The following is a 17,616-nucleotide window of genomic DNA, read 5'->3' on the forward strand; positions in this document are numbered from 1 at the left end:
TCAAGGAAATCTACTTTGAGTGAGATCTTTGTATCAACTCACGTGAGAAAAGCTTCTCGGGCAAAGGTTCAATGTTCTATGAAGGTCCTTAGAGTTATGGATCCTAATGAAAACATTGATCGCTTACGTTAATAGCTTGACATTCGTCAACATCTCCAAAAGAATCTACTCTAAGTGAGGTTCTCGTATCGACCCTTACGAGAAAAGCTTCTCGGTGGTCCATACTACTCAACCTCTCATATCTCAAGTTTCACTCTAGACTCGGATAAAAAGTCATTTCCATAAGGTTTCTTGCAATCGAAGTACCATCCATTCGGTATCATAGGATCATGGAACCACATAACATTGATTACAAAATTTAAAGCGGAAGGCAATAATAAAGGCAAATAACCAAAAGGATAAACATCCATACATGGAAGGAAGCAACCTAGATTAGGCTTGACTTTCTTAGGGAGGTGTCCCCAGTAGAGTCACCAACTGTCGCTATGCGAAAAATACAGAGTCACCATCGATTTTTATTTATTCCAAAGGAAAGGAAGAATATTGAGAAAACCTCAAAGAATGGTCATCAAACCCAGGAACAGGTTCGGAAGTCGGTTATGCAAGGGGAAGATATTTGCACCCCTCATATCCATGGTACTCCATGGGAACCATCTAGAATCTTTGCGCTTGAATGAATATCATTTATCGAATGTTTGCTTGCCAAAGGTTTGTGAAGTGGAGGTATATTATAAATTAGTGTGCTCGCCAAGGATTGGGTCCTCGTGCCTACGTATGCCCACTTGTTGAAGTGAGAAATCAGAGCCTCGTAGTTTGTGGGTACAAAATGTTGTTTGTTTTGTTGATTTTATTACCTCGAAGAAGGGTTTTCGATTGTGTCTCCCTAAGGCTTAAACAAAAGGTTTGAATGCCTTGAATTGCTTTTAGGTTTTGAGAAAGGAGTTATTGATTTCGGATTGCACTAAAGACTATGGATAAAGGTGAACACCTCGAACTACCAAGCCAAATGTATTGTGTTCGAAGCATTTAGAAAAAGTGTAGGAAAGCTCCATTCTCATCTCTTCTTTACCACTTAAGGCTCGTGACATACAATCCTAATCATATTTATTGTGTTTTGGAGTTTGATTTGAAAAAAAGACAGTTTGATGTTGGATCAAGGGTTTCTTTATTGGTTTTCAAAATAGTGATTGTTCCTAATGCATAAGGAGTAACTATTAAGCAATATCAAGAGAAAGCAAGTAAAAAAGTACATCCAAAAGGGGAGGGAGGGGTACATGAAAAGTACAAGGGATTTGTGCAAGAAATAAAGTTAATCAAATGGAAATTAAGTCTAAAGGTGAAACTCTATCTAAACATGACTTAGGACCAAAATTAATCACCTGAGAAATAACAGGATGCAACAGCCTAGGTTAATAGATCGATTAAAAAAATTTATAAGTCCTAAACTAGGGGAACATGTATGATTAGCCTACTTCTAAGTCTAAAGGTAAAATCATCAATTCAAAATTATGGATAAAACTTTTAATTATGAAATCCTAATTAAATCCAATAAATTCTAATTTCTAAAATTCTAAAAGATTCTAATCATCTAATTCTAAAATTATTATTTCTAATTAAACTCTACCATTCTAATCAAACTAAATTCCTACTTATTTCTCTTAAAACCTAATTAACACCTAATCATTTTCTAATAAAAAGTCCATAACCAATTAAGTCTAAAATCCTAATTACTATTATTTCTAAGAATACTAATCTAATCCTAATGACTAATTAAACTAATAAAAGAATAAAAAAAGTAAAAAATAAAAATGGAAATGGGCCTTTCCAAGGGATAAAGGGGTGTAGGCCTAGAGAGAGGGGTGTAATCAGGGGGAATATCCCTTAGAGCCTTGGGCCCAAACGGTCATGGCATAAATGCCAAGCCCAAACTCCACCGCAACAACCTCCAAGACTCAGCAATCACGGCTACAAGCTCCATTCCGTTTCCAGTGTTCACCTCTTTTTTCATAGTGGTCTTCTTCTCGGATTTCTTCAACCTTCACATTTGCGGCGGATGACAACGTAAGGAAAAAGACTCCTACTCGTGGTTATTGCACCACTCAATCATCCTCCCAGTGGATTCATCTTCACGAACACAAATCAAAAGTAAACATAAACAAGATCAGAGAGAACTAACCAGATGGAAACGGTAACGAATTCTCCTTGACCTTCTGTTCTTCTTCTTACTAAGAGTCACGCGCGTGCTCATTTCTTGAATGAATAATTGCTTGACTAGAGAATCGTGGTAATATGAGATTTCGAGATTTTTTTGTGAATTGGAGAAACTGTTGTTCTTCTGTTGTGTTTCTACATGTTCTGGATGTGTTGGATCGAGGTATACAAAGGATTCGTCGGAGAAGACGATCGACGTGGCGACGGCGTTGTTCATGGAGTTTTGTTGTTGTTCTGGTATGAGAGGTGAGGTGATTGTTAAGTGCGATCGGTGAAGAATGGTGAGAGAAGAGAAAGATTGGAATTCAGTTTGAAGCCGGATGCATATAGTTTTGGTCTCCGTCATTTTGTGTAGCTGGTGTGTGTTGTGTGCAGTTGTCGTGTTATTGTTGGTTTTTGTTTTGGCGTTTTTCTGCTGCAGTGCTGCTTATGTTTTCATTTCCATTTCGCCGGAGTTGCCATTTGATGCTTTGAACTGTTGGATCAATTTTGGATTGCAACTTTTGGTGTGCGTTTTGCTGTTGCCATTTGGTTTTCAAGTGACCCCTACTAGCTTTTGAGACCACTCGTATCCATCCATCCCCTCAATCGTATCAACATCTTTGAACACATGAGAGACAAACCATTGGTAAAGGAGTGGTATGCAACTTAACATCAATCTTCCCTTCTTCTCGAAGCGTAAGTGTAAGGTGTGATCAACATCTTCCAGGAGTGCGGGCACTGGATCTTCATTCTTAACCTTGACTGCCCAAAACATGCTAATAGCTGCTGCGTCCACCAACTTCTCCATATTAGGAAATAACACCAATCCAAAAATAAGTAAAGCCATAATAGTATCATGGGCTTCCCACTTCTGGGATTTAGCAAAGCTTTGAGCAGTCTTCTCCAAGTATTCTTGAGGAATTACTTGTATCTTCCCCGAAATTTTGATGTTAGGGATTAGATCTTCGACCAGAATGTCTAATACTTCTGCCATCTCTTTGGGTTTTGGGATTTGACCCAATCCCTTATAATGTCGTGTTAGACTATGGCACGGATCTAGAAGGGGGGGTTGAATAGATCCCAATTGAAAACTTGAGTCGGCGCTACCAATTTAAAAGAAAAATTGGTTTTAAAAATTGTTTTAGGTGCGGAAGCGACCGAGGAAAGTTTAGTCTAAAAACGATCCGTTATTGGAAAACCGGATATGCGTTAAGCTAATGGATAAGAGATAAAACGAGATACAATTCACTACACTAGTTGCACAATCAATGATAGAGTTTACTTACTAGCAAGCCTAGTTCCAATGAACCAAAATACCAAATCAAAACTCAGTGCAAACTTAAGGCAACTTTGGCTTAGGCAATTTTACAAACACTTGGTGTGCATAAACACTCCAAGTGATATTTGAGTTGAGTAAGTAAGTCAATTTATCCTAGTACAATATGTTATTGTACTTAGTATTCCAACAGCAGTTTTAATCACTTACTCAACTTATATCAACGTTTGGTAAAAAATCGCTTAAACTAAAATCACTTAAATTTTAAGCTGAAAAACAGATTATGCAGAAAGTTAAAGGAGACAGAGATTTGGTGAGGCAGTTCCCCCGCCGTCCTCGCTTCGGGGTACGTCTGCCCTCAATTCTAAAATTAGAATTGAGATGATTTAATTAAATATCACCTGTGAACTTTAACCGTTTATACAAGGATTGCAAAGCAAGTAAACACAGAATTTTCAATGTGTTGAGTGATGCTTCCTATCCTTGCTCCTTGATTCAAGATGAATCAAGACCTTCGATCGTTGTTGCTAGACCTCCGATTCCAGCCCCTTTGTTGAAGAATCTTCCGTTCTTCAAGCCCTCGGCCCGGCTGATCTCAAATACAACGAGTCGAACCCGAATCCTTCACTTCAATGCCTCCGAATCCGCTACTAGACTGACGAAGACTTCCTCTTCTCAATCACCTTCGCTCGGCTGAATATTGATGAAGCGATTCGACCAAAAACCCCCAAACGCAAACCGGTATTGGAGGATAAAACCCTAATGGTTTTATTCAAGAAAGAACCTGCCAAGACTTCAACTCGAACCCGATTCTTCAATCGCAACTTCGAACCTTATCACTTTCAATCTATCACGAATCACATCAAAAGTTGTTGTGTGCAGTTGATGTATTGTGGACTGTTGAAGATGAAGATGATGAATCTTTGACACCTTTTTCACTCTTTCTTGTTTCCTTGAACACTTGAACTCAAAAATAGCAAATGTTAGCTAATAGAAGTGTTTTGACTTCTATATATAGTAACAGACAAAACCAAACAAACATAACAGAAATTTAAACTTTGAAATAACTTAGAAAACTGAGTTTGCGCGCGAACGGTCGACCATAGGTCAGCGTGTGCTGACCCGTGGGGCATGCGTCGACCCTATGCGTCGACCCAAACCTTTCATGCGCTGACCCGTGGATAGCATCATTATGCCATGCGCCGACGTGTGGTCGACTCAGGGGGTTTATGCGCCGACCCGTGAGTTATGCGCCGACCCTATGCGTCGACGCACGCAACTTTGCGCTGACCCCCTCCAGTTTAGGCAGAGCTTTGCGCTGACCCGTGAGCTTTGAGCTGACCCCTATGGTCGACTCAAAGCCTTTAAATCTGCAAAAAAATGTGATTAGTGATTTTTTATGTATTTAGTCATGATCACACTTGGTCTACATGTTTTTAATGATTATAGTATATTTAGAATAACGTAGAAAAGGATATGGTGGGTAATGTGTTGCATTTGTTAGTAAACGTGCATGATGGTCTTTTGTCATCATCGAAACTTGATGTCGTATGTTGTATGACACTTTGTCTTTACATACTCCCCCTTTTTGATGATGACAACCTGTATAGATCAACGTGACAAACAGAATGCGGTATTGACACATTTTGCACACTCCCCCTTTCTTTTGTAATCTAAGGCCATTTGCAGAAAGCGAAAGCGACTGTTAGTTGTGGGCATTTTGTCAGACTGTTAGTTGTGAATATTTTGTCAGCATTTTTCTCCCCCTTTGACAACATCAAAAAGAGAGACAGAGTGATTATTCAAGATTACAACGAAAAAGTTACAGGTAGTAGTAGATACCAATGAAATAATATCACACATATATCATTTCTTATCAATAGTCATTAATTAAAAAAGAAAATACATAAGGAAATATGCGGTTGCATAAACCAGCAGAGCATATAAAGGAACAGGAATACATGCAGAAACAACAAGCAACATGTAGTGTGCATATGAATGGCTATTGTCTTAAGTGACGGTGGCCGGGATGGTAGCAGACGCCTGGGTTTCTGCTAGGGTCAGCCAGAGTTTCTAGGTAATCACAAACACCTTCCAGATGCCTAAGACTCCCGGTGACTTGCCGATCCAAATCTGCATACCGTTCAGTTAGGCTTGTGGAGAGGTTGTCTAGCCGCTCATTTTGGGTTTGAAGGTGACTGTTAATTTGAGCAAGTCGGTCATCCTGGGATTGCATGAAGGTTTGTTGGGCAAGTTGCATGCTTTGCATCATCTCCAACAGCTCTGAAGAATCAGCTTGATGTGGAGGGGATGGAGGAAATTCTTCCTCAACTTGGTGATACGGCTGGTAAGATTCACATTGAGTTGTCCAGCCCGTATGTTGCCATTCACCCCAGCCACCCCATTGTGGAACCTCTTCTTCGTATGTATCCGACTGCTGTACCCAAGCAGAGCCGGAGTAGTCATCTCCACCATTGTGACCAACGGGTGAAGGACTGTCATCTCCACCATTGTGACCAACATCGTCCCTTGCTTCTTCCTCTTCTTCTTCATTTCCTTCTTCATCTTCTTGTTCTTCGCTTTCATCACTGTCATCCCTTACAGGAATATTTGCTCTTCTAACAAACTTATACCTTTTCCGCTCCTTGCACCAAATATATCCCATCATAGACATGGTTTTTGTGCTAAACTCTTTGTCAGGTGAGATTGATGTGAACGGGAAAGACGGTTGATTAACATTGGCTGCTGTAAGGACTTCTTGGATGAAGGATCCGTAGGCAAGAGCAGTTCCTCATCCGGAATCTCGAAGCTTATACATTCTACTAGCAATGTAGTATGGCCAGTTGATTTTTATTTTATTTTTCAGAATGTAAATCAAATGTACCTCGGGCTGTTCGACTCGGGAGAGACCGCCCTTCTTGGGCCTCAGGATGCGTGAGACAATCCATTGGAGAATCCTTTCCCCGGCGTTCAGTTTGCCGGCAGTGACGGTTCGTGGGAACAAGTCACTCTGCACAAACTCATCAGAATATGGCCGTTCCAACATGTCATTTAATGCACTCTTAAACTCATAGCCATCTATGTGGTGAGAATCAGTCACCTCAGGTAGGGGATTTCCAGCATCATCCACAGACATATCAAAATATTTGTTCCAGAAATTTGATTTAACCGATACCTTTGTAGAGCCAACTCTGGAGGAAAGCTTGTGCCCGCGAAAGTTCTCATGAAGACCGGAGTAGAAGACTCGGACAAGGTCTTCACTGTATTGAGTGTTGCACTCCAAGAAGTTGATAAGGCCTTGATGCTGCAACAGACCCAAGATTTGAGCGAGGTGCATGCGTTCAGCAGTAAGTTTGTAGAACGCATGTTGTGGCACAACTCCTCGTTTACCAATGTCTTTGTTGAAAAATTCAACACGAGCAGGTGGAACGAGTGATACAGCAGATACGGGAAGAGAAGCACCGGATGATTCTCGGGGTCTTTTGCCGGAAGGTCTGCGTGATGAGGAAGCCATTTGAGAAGGTGTGAAGCTAAGTGTTTGGATATAGAGAGAGGGTTTGATAAGGGTTTTGAGAGTGATTCTTCTAGAGAGAGGTTTTTCTAATTTATAGTGGAAAGGTTAGGGTTTTGGGAAGATGGAAGAACAAAGAACACTAGCCAATAGGTAGATGCAAGTTATAAAGTAGTGGGTAGTTTGACAGGTGATGGAGTGTAAATGCACGCTTAATGATGGGAATGCATGAGAGATGATTTAAATGCTTCTGCAGAAAAACGAAATTTTTGAGCGATGCGTTGACCATACCCCTGTATGCGTCGACGCATACTGTTTGATTTTTGAGAAAATGCAGAAATTATTTAATCATGCGTCGACCATAACCCTGCTGCGGTCGACTCATACAGTTCAAATTTTCATTTTTCACTATTCAGCACATGCAATGACCAGTTTAATGCATAATTAACAGTACATACAGTAATACACAACCAAAGAGATATATCAAGTGTATATATATAAACAACATCATTTTGAGATAAAAATTATTGTAGTCATGAGATTTTGCAGAGAGAGAGAAAGAGGAACAATATCACCTTAATGCCGGAGTGACTTAGTGAACAGTAGATATGTGCTTACAACAACATAGATTTGTCAGAAGTACAGTATTGAGGTTTTAAGTGGAATAATGTAAACAGCAGATTAGAGTGCCCGTTCCGAAATATCGAGAATGCCAAGTTCTCGGCGAATATGAAAGAAAGGTTCAGTGGCTAGCGGCTTTGTGAAAATGTCCGCTAGTTGATTTTCAGTATTTACGTGTTCAAACACGATGTCACCTTTCTCTACATGATCCCGAAGAAAGTGGTGTCGAATTTCGATATGTTTGGTGCGAGAATGTAGCACAGGATTCTTGGTCAGGTTAATAGCACTCGTGTTGTCACAAAAGATGGGAATACGTTCAAGTTTGAGATTAAAATCCAATAGTTGTTGCTTAATCCATAGGATTTGGGCACAACAACTACCGGCGGCAAGGTATTCCGCTTCGGCGGTTGACAAAGCAACAGAAACTTGTTTCTTGCTATGCCAACTAACCAAAGAGTTTGAAAATAGGTGACAGGTGCCACTTGTGCTTTTCCTATCCGATTTGCAACCGGCATAGTCGGAATCGGAAAAACCTACCAAGGAACAATCATTACCTTTGGAATACCATAGTCCATACTTCGGAGTACCGGATAGATATCGAAGTATCCGTTTAACGGCTTTTAAATGGGATTCCTTGGGACATGATTGATATCTTGCACATATACATACGCTAAACATAATATCGGGACGGGAAGCAGTAAGATAAAGGAGTGAACCTATCATACCTCTATACCGTTTTACATCTACTTCCTTACCGTCTTCATCTTTGTTCAAGTTGGTGCACGTAGGCATGGGGGTGTCTATGGCCTTAGCTTTTGCCATGTCAAATCTCTTGATAAGGTCCAAACAATACTTTGTCTGGCTCACGAAAGTTCCTTCTTTGAGCTGTTTGATTTGCAGACCGAGGAAGTATGTGAGCTCGCCCAACATACTCATCTCGAACTCGCCCTGCATAAGGTCAGAAAACTCTCTCACAAGATTCATGTTAGTAGACCCAAAAATGATATCATCTACATAAACTTGCACTAATATCAAGTGCTTTCCTTGACGTTTAATGAAGAGGGTTGTGTCAACCTTTCCTCTTGAGTAACCTTGATCTAGTAGGAACTTGCTTAGTCTCTCATACCAAGCTCTAGGAGCTTGTTTGAGGCCATACAAAGCCCTTTTCAGTTTATAAACATGATCAGGGTACTCATGGGATTCGAAACCCGGAGGTTGTGCGACATAAACTTCTTCATTTATGTGACCGTTAAGGAAAGCGCTCTTAACATCCATTTGGAATAGCTTAAAGTCCTTTGCACAAGCAAAGGCAAGGAGAAGGCGTATAGCCTCGAGTCGGGCAACCGGCGCATAAGTTTCCTCATAGTCGATGCCTTCCTCTTGGTTATACCCTTGCGCGACTAAACGCGCCTTATTACGGGTTATTACCCCGTTTTCGTCCAGCTTGTTCCTAAACACCCATCGGGTGCCGATTACTCGATGATCTCGCGGAGGAGGGACAAGGTCCCAAACCTCATTTCTGGTGAACTGATTAAGTTCCTCCTGCATTGATAAAAACCAGTGTTCATCGAGTAGGGCTTCTTTAGGGTTTTTAGGTTCCATCTGCGAAACGAAAGCGAAGTGATAACAGAAATTACTTAGCTTAGACCGAGTTGTTACACCCTTTGAGATATCTCCGATAATGTTGTCGATTGGATGGTCTTTAGAGGACTTCCAAGCTTGTGGAAGATCATCGTTTGAAGGCGGATGATCTGCCACGGTTTCATCATGGAGTACATCTTTGTCCTCCTCAATTTTGACTGTGTCGGGTTGATCAATCCCCGGCTCGCCACTTTTGAGTATGTCTTCGGTAGATGTACCTGCACCATGAAAAACACTACCCTTTCCGACGTTTCTCGGATTGGATTCATCAAAGGTAACATGCACAGACTCTTCTACTGTAAGTAATCGCTTGTTGTATATTCTATATGCTTTGCTAGATTGAGAGTATCCGAGGAAGATACCTTCGTCGGCCTTGGAATCGAATTTCCCTAAGTTTTCCTTTCCATTGTTTAATACAAAACATTTGCAACCAAAGACATGTAGGTGAGAAACATTTGGCTTTCGCCCTTTTAAAAGTTCATACGGTGTTTTGTTTAGAATGGGGCGAATGAGCACCCTATTCAAAACGTAACAAGCCGTACTAATGGCGTCAGCCCAAAAATATTTTGGTAAGCCACTTTCATTGATCATTGTTCTTCCCAATTCTTCCAAAATTCGATTTTTGCGCTCCACAACCCCATTTTGTTGAGGAGTACGTGGAGCGGAGAAGTTATGATCAATACCATGGTTACCGCAATATTCTTCAAATAAGTGATTTTCAAATTCACCTCCATGATCGCTTCTAATTGCAACAATGTTTGTATTTAGTTTATTTTGGGAAAGCTTAGCAAATCGTTCAAAGGCGGCGAATGTGTCACTCTTACTTACTAAGAAAATAGTCCAACAAAATCTAGAGAAGTCGTCCACTATTACGAAACCGTAATAGTTTCCTCCTAGACTTTTAATCCTAGATGGCCCAAATAAATCCATATGGAGAAGCTCGAGAGGTCTCGTTGTTGAAATGATATTTTTGGATTTAAAGGAGATCCTCGTTTGCTTCCCCTTTTGACAAGCATCACAAAGGTGATCCTTGGTGAACTTAATTTTGGGGAGACCTAGGACTAGATCTTTTGAGACTATTTTGTTAAGTAAGTCAAAGTTAACATGTGCTAAACGCCTATGCCATAACCATGAGTCTTCACTCATTGTTACAAGGCATTTGTCACTAGTTAACGATACTTCATTTAAGTCAAGCATATAGACATTGTTCACACGAAGACCATTAAACATGCTCTTCTTATCATCAGTATGCACAATTTTGCAACAATATTTTGAAAACGATACATTGTATCCTTTGTCACATAACTGACTGATGCTAAGTAGGTTATGTTTAAGACCTTCGACAAGCAATACGTCAGAAATAGTAGTGGAAGAGGGGTTACCTACACTACCTTTACCAAGTATCGCTCTTCGATTGTTGTCACCATAAGTTACATATCCCTTCTTCTTAGCCACGAAGTCAATGAAGAGAGATATGTCTCCTGACATATGCCTTGAGCATCCACTATCGAGAATCCATCTTCTCTCGGTAGTCTCGAGGCATTGTACCTGTGATAAGATAATTAACAAAAGAAGGTACCCAATGGCTTATTGGGTCCTGAGTGGTGAGGAACAAAATGGTTGCATTTGGGCACCCATTGATAAATGCCTTTAGGAACCAAAAATCTCCTAAATCTACACTTAGCAATGGAATGACCTTTCTTGCAACAATAAAGACAAGAGAACTTTTCATTTTGATTACTTTTGCTATCTTCATCCTTTATAACATATTTGTATTTTTGATATGGATTAACCATACTTTTTCGAAAATTAGATTTATCAATAGCAAATGTAATCTTGGGCTCAAGAGCCTTGTCAAGTTTGGCTTTTAGGTTCCTTACTTCACCTTGCCAAATGTAACAAGTATCACACCCAAAGTTCATCATTCTACTTTTAAGGTCCTCATAACTTGTTTTTGTGCTTTCCACTATAGAAGCCTTAAGTGCCTCAAGTTTCCTTTCGGATTCTTGAATTTTCTGTTCTAAATGAGAAAAATTTTTCTTATTTGAGGCAAGCCTTTTAAAGGCCTCTTTTGCTTCACAGTGTAAAGTTTCAAAAACAGTTTGCAATTCATGATGAGACATACTAGAGGAATTTTCGTATTTAGCATGTCGTACCTGTTTCTTCTTATTCTTTTGATGAGCAGAGAGACATAGATTTGCATTTTCATCTTCATCACTAGAGCTTTCATCATCGGAGGAGTCGCTATCGCTTTCCCAAGCAATGTATGCCCTCCTTGGCTTTGATGGTTTCTTATGTGATTTGTATGAATCTTTTTCTTTTGTCTTTTTGTTCATCGGACAGTCCGGTTTGTAGTGACCCGGCTTTCCACACTTGTAGCACGACCCTCTAGTTGTTTTTCCTTTGGAGTCATCATTTTTGGAGAACCTAGATTGCTTCCGGAAGTTTACTAAGTTCTTCTCGGAATGTTGGATGTCGTTCTTTCTCACGTAACGGTTGTAGTGTTTGACGAACAGTCCCATATCTTCACTCTTGTCCTCTTCTTCTTCGTCACTCGATGAATAATCACTTTGCTCTTTTGCTTGAGACTTTGAGGAGGAAGTCTTTAGAGCTATTGATTTCTTTTCGCTCACCTTGGCTTTGTCTTTCTTATCTTTCTTTTCATGTTGTTCCAAGCTTAAGAGAACTTGTTCGTGCTCTTGTAGTTTGCCGAACAACGTTGTCAAGTCCAATATGGTAAGATCGTTTGCCTCTTTGATGGCGGTCACTTTCGGCTGCCATTCCCTGTTAAGACATCTTAAGATTTTATTAGTAGCAACATCATTGGAAATAGGTTTACCTAGTGAATGTAATCGATTGATTAGATGAGTGAATCTCTTTTGCATGTCGGCAATGGTTTCCCCTTGCTCCATGAAAAAGAGATCAAACTCTTGCGTTAGTGTATTGATTCTAGCCAATTTGACATCGTTCGTCCCCTCATGGGCAATTTGAAGTGAATCCCACATGGCCTTAGCAGTAGGACAATGGGATACACGATAGTATTCGTCTACCCCTAATGAGGAGATTAGGATATTTTTGGCTTTCCAATCATAGTTGTATTTCTTTTCATCATCATCGGTCCATTGTGCTTCAGGCTTAGGCACTATTTCATTATTCTCATTGGTCATAGTTATTTCAATTGGACCATTGAGAATAACATTCCATATTTTTCTATCTATGGAATTTATGTGCACCCGCATACAGTCTTTCCAATAACTATAATTTTCACCATTGAAAACGGGAGCTCTATTATAAGCCCCTTTAGGTTCGTTAGCCATTTTCTATCAAAGTTATATTTTGAAGCACGGAGTGAACCGGAGCTCCTGATACCACTTGTTAGACTATGGCACGGATCTAAAAGGGGGGGTTGAATAGATCCCAATTGAAAACTTGAGTCGGCGCTACCAATTTAAAAGAAAAATTGGTTTTAAAAATTGTTTTAGGTGCGGAAGCGACCGAGGAAAGTTTAGTCTAAAAACGAACCGTTATTGGAAAACCGGATATGCGTTAAGCTAATGGATAAGAGATAAAACGAGATACAATTCACTACACTAGTTGCACAATCAATGATAGAGTTCACTTACTAGCAAGCCTAGTTCCAATGAACCAAAATACCAAATCAAAACTCAGTGCAAACTTAAGGCAACTTTGGCTTAGGCAATTTTACAAACACTTGGTGTGCATAAACACTCCAAGTGATATTTGAGTTGAGTAAGTAAGTCAATTTATCCTAGTACAATATGTTATTGTACTTAGTATTCCAACAGCAGTTTTAATCACTTACTCAACTTATATCAACGTTTGGTAAAAAATCGCTTAAACTAAAATCACTTAAATTTTAAGCTGAAAAACAGATTATGCAGAAAGTTAAAGGAGACAGAGATTTGGTGAGGCAGTTCCCCCGCCGTCCTCGCTTCGGGGTACGTCTGCCCTCAATTCTAAAATTAGAATTGAGATGATTTAATTAAATATCACCTGTGAACTTTAACCGTTTATACAAGGATTGCAAAGCAAGTAAACACAGAATTTTCAATGTGTTGAGTGATGCTTCCTATCCTTGCTCCTTGATTCAAGATGAATCAAGACCTTCGATCGTTGTTGCTAGACCTCCGATTCCAGCCCCTTTGTTGAAGAATCTTTCATTCTTCAAGCCCTCGGCCCGGCTGATCTCAAATACAACGAGTCGAACCCGAATCCTTCACTTCAATGCCTCCGAATCCGCTACTAGACTGACGAAGACTTCCTCTTCTCAATCACCTTCGCTCGGCTGAATATTAATGAAGCGATTCGACCAAAAACCCCCAAACGCAAACCGGTATTGGAGGATAAAACCCTAATGGTTTTATTCAAGAAAGAACCTGCCAAGACTTCAACTCGAACCCGATTCTTCAATCGCAACTTCGAACCTTATCACTTTCAATCTATCACGAATCACATCAAAAGTTGTTGTGTGCAGTTGATGTATTGTGGACTGTTGAAGATGAAGATGATGAATCTTTGACACCTTTTTCACTCTTTCTTGTTTCCTTGAACACTTGAACTCAAAAATAGCAAATGTTAGCTAATAGAAGTGTTTTGACTTCTATATATAGTAACAGACAAAACCAAACAAACATAACAGAAATTTAAACTTTGAAATAACTCAAAAAACTGAGTTTGCGCGCGAACGGTCGACCATAGGTCGGCGTGTGCTGACCCGTGGGGCATGCGTCGACCCTATGCGTCGACCCAAACCTTTCATGCGCTGACCCGTGGATAGCATCATTATGCCATGCGCCGACGTGTGGTCGACTCAAGGGGTTTATGCGCCGACCCGTGAGCTATGCGCCGACCCTATGCGTCGACGCACGCAACTTTGCGCTGACCCCCTCCAGTTTAGGCAGAGCTTTGCGCTGACCCGTGAGCTTTGAGCTGACCCCTATGGTCGACTCAAAGCCTTTAAATCTGCAAAAAAATGTGATTAGTGATTTTTTATGTATTTAGTCATGATCACACTTGGTCTACATGTTTTTAATGATTATAGTATATTTAGAATAACGTAGAAAAGGATATGGTGGGTAATGTGTTGCATTTGTTAGTAAACGTGCATGATGGTCTTTTGTCATCATCGAAACTTGATGTCGTATGTTGTATGACACTTTGTCTTTACATGTCGCTTCTTCTGTTTGGGAGAGTCCAATATTCTTTCGAATTCTTCCAAAGTCGGGGCCAACTGGAAATCTCTAAAGAGGAAACTTATGAGTGGTGGATCATAAAATTGAGCTAGTGCGATAATGGTGTCCTTTTGTACTGGTACGGACAACAAGTGTAAAATCTTCCCATATCTGAGTGTGAATGCGTCTTGATGGATATTAGTCAACCCATATTTGAATGCAATGAACCCCTTCACACATGGTACTTTGGCTTTGATTTGGAATGTTTTCCTCTTTCCTAGCTCCATTTGTTCTTGAATGCTTAATTAATTGAAAATTTTGAAATTCCCTGAAAATAAAAACTATGTAAATGATTTTGTTATGCTCATAATGAATGAAATATGATGTTTGTGCAATGACAGGGATCCAAGTTTCACATATATCACAAGGTTCAACTTATACGACGGTTCTATGTCCTTTACCCCACACACAAAGGATGGCTCATAGGGTTGTCCGTTTTCATGACAAGAACTTAGAGTCATGGGCCGAGTTCAGTCTTCCATCGCAATAATGGGCTAGCCACATCGAAATGGAAGTTCTGAATTAGTCTACTCTAAGTGGGATCCTCGTATTGTTCAAACAGGGTGTAGACCCTTCGGTTCAATACTACACGATCGTCAATCATGAAGACAGACTTCAATTTAAGATGAGGTTCCTAGAGTCATAGACCAGGTTCAAAGTTTCCTCGCAATAATGGGCTAGCCATATTATGATGGAAATTCCGAACAGATCTACTCTAGGTGGAGTCTTTGTATTGTCCTAACGAGGTGTATACCCCTCGGTTCAATACTACACAACTTCGGGTTCTAAGTTCTTCGCAAAACTTGGGTACGGAGCTTATCTCACAACATGTGCCAAACACCATAGATCACCCAACTTAATAGTAGAATAAATTACATAGTATAAATAATACATCAGGAGATATAGAAGAAAATAATGAAAAAACGGTAATTTAACATTCATCACAAATTGAACTAAGTTAGGCTTGACTCTCTCTAGCTTGGAGCTAAGTATGTCCCCAGCAGAGTCGCCATCTGTCGCATCTCGAAAAATATTATCCCTCGCGATGGTCGCGGAAAAAATTAGTTCGAATAGAGTCGCCATCGAACTTTATTTATTCCAATAAAGGAATAGGAAAATATCGATAAAACCTTTAAAATAATAGAATAATGATCGTCGCAACCATATTCGGGTTCAAGAGTCGATTGTGCAAGGGGAAGGTATTAGCACCCCTCACGTCCGTTGTACTTAACGGGAACCTTTTAGTCTAATTTGCGATTTGAATGTTGTTTGTTTTCTTCAAATGATAAAGATCGATAATAGAGATGGATGGAAACCTCAGAAGGGGGAAAATGGAGGTTTTTTATTAGTGTGCTCGCCATGATCTCGTAATCTCGTGCCTACGTATCCTTATGGTGCAATAAGGAGGTCAGAGCATTCGTAGTTCGGGGAACTACGATTGGTTGGTGTTTTTTATGAACCATTGTTTAGATCGCGTTCTAAAGGCTAAACATTGGTTTGTCTACTCTCGGCGGAGGCTTAAGCACTAGTTTGTTGTGCGCATTAGAAAGGATTAATAATGTTCTTTTTTAAAAGAGTTTTGGTCACGCGGGGGTGACAAGTTGAATTAATATGTTAGATGTTTTGTTTGATTGGTTTTGATCGCGCGGGGCGAGAAATTAGTTTTAATGTGTTAAGATGTTTTTTGAAGGAAACGACGAAAAATTGAGCAATGTGGTTTACACCAATCAGTCAATTCTTTCGAGGAATAATAAGGCGAACACCTTCTACTCCTTTTTTGGTTTAAACTAATATCGAAAGTTTGTTTGCAGAATTTTGAATATGCACGGTAGTGAGGCGTGCGCCTCCCACTTGCTTATTCTAGAAATAATGAGGCGTGCGCCACCTATTCCTTTATCCAAATTTATTTAATGTGTTTTAATCGGAGGTTAATAACTTGAGCACTATGGCGAGCGCCAATCATTCGATTACTAAAGAGATGGTGAGGCGAATGTCTCCCATCCTTTTATCATCCGAAATTTAATTATAAAAATAAGATCTTTAGGTATTGTAGTTGGTTTGAACAAATAATTTAAGTTTGTGAGATTGCAAGAATTTATATTTGATATAGGAAAATGATTTCGAATTCGTATGATTAAGGTTTTAATTGGATGACAAAACTTGAGCAATGTGATGTGCGCCAATCGTTCGAGTACTTGAGAAATAGTGTAGCGAACACTTACTATACCCTTTTCATCTAATGTTTATAAAAGAAATATATTTTTAAGTATCGCACTAATTTAGGAGGATGATTTGTATTTGTAAATTCTTTTAGGGTTTTAATTGAATGACGAAGATTTGAGCAATGTGCCGAACGTCAATCATTCGAATAATCGAGAGATAGAGAAGCGAACGCTTACTATTCTCCTTTTCATTCAAAGATCAATTACTAAAATAACGTTTTTAGAATTTATAATTAGCTTGGGGAAGTGATTTTAATTTTATGGAGTTTTAGGGTTTTAATTGAATGACGAAAATTCGAACAATATGGCGAACGCCAATTATTCGAATAATCGAGAGACAGTGAAACGGATGCCTACTATTCTCCTTGTTTTGATATGTTTTGAGAAAAAAAATATTAATTAAACACGGTGAATTTGAATTTATTAGAATTGATATGTTTTGAGAAAAAATATTTGGTGTTGGACTGATGTTTGAATTGATGTTTGTAGATAAATTGTTTTTTTAATTAGTGAATAAATCATCTACTCGATTAGTAAAAATCAAATATGTCTCATTGTAAGAAAGCCCAAGAGCAAGCTACGTGAGGTCGACGACGATGCTTGAAAGCAATCGACTTACAAGGGTATTCGGGAAATGGGCTCGACATTGAGTCGAGAAGTAAGTGGTTTAGTGCGATTATAATGCTTGGATTAACTATCAACCGTACAACCTTGAAGAACATAATATTTAAATAATTGATGCGAATAAATTAGACTAGCAAATGCGATATAAATAAATCCTACGAACAAATGGCCACTAGGATAAGTTGAATAACAACAATTAAAAAATTAAAATGATTATTTACACAAACAATTTAAATAAACCTTAATTACTTAGTCAGATATTAATTAATTATGTAA

The 17,616-nt window shown here is 39.4% G+C and overlaps 1 protein-coding gene across 1 annotated transcript; it reads right to left on the reverse strand.

Annotated features, from left to right (window-relative positions):
• Positions 1–1,066: 1,066 nt before the first annotated feature.
• On the reverse strand, positions 1,067–2,743 carry LOC127135537 (uncharacterized). The gene is made up of 2 exons (XM_051062234.1): positions 2,177–2,743; positions 1,067–2,036 (listed from the first exon to the last, which is right to left on the reverse strand). The coding sequence occupies exons 1-2, from the start codon at positions 2,555–2,557 to the stop codon at positions 1,953–1,955; spliced, it is 465 nt and encodes a 154-aa protein (XP_050918191.1). The 5' UTR covers positions 2,558–2,743; the 3' UTR covers positions 1,067–1,952.
• Positions 2,744–17,616: the final 14,873 nt, after the last annotated feature.

This window comes from Lathyrus oleraceus, chromosome 1 (genome assembly GCF_024323335.1).
Source record: "Lathyrus oleraceus cultivar Zhongwan6 chromosome 1, CAAS_Psat_ZW6_1.0, whole genome shotgun sequence".
Classification (NCBI taxonomy): Eukaryota; Viridiplantae; Streptophyta; class Magnoliopsida; order Fabales; family Fabaceae; genus Lathyrus; species Lathyrus oleraceus.

Bases quoted from the DNA above. Each gene is read 5' to 3' on its own strand.
- LOC127135537 (XM_051062234.1), bottom strand. From the start codon at position 2,557: ATGACGGAGACCAAAACTATATGCATCCGGCTTCAAACTGAATTCCAA. The intron at 2,037-2,176 runs GTTAGTTCTCTC...GCAAATGTGAAG, and splicing joins TTCGTTACCGTTTCCATCTG to GTTGAAGAAATCCGAGAAGA.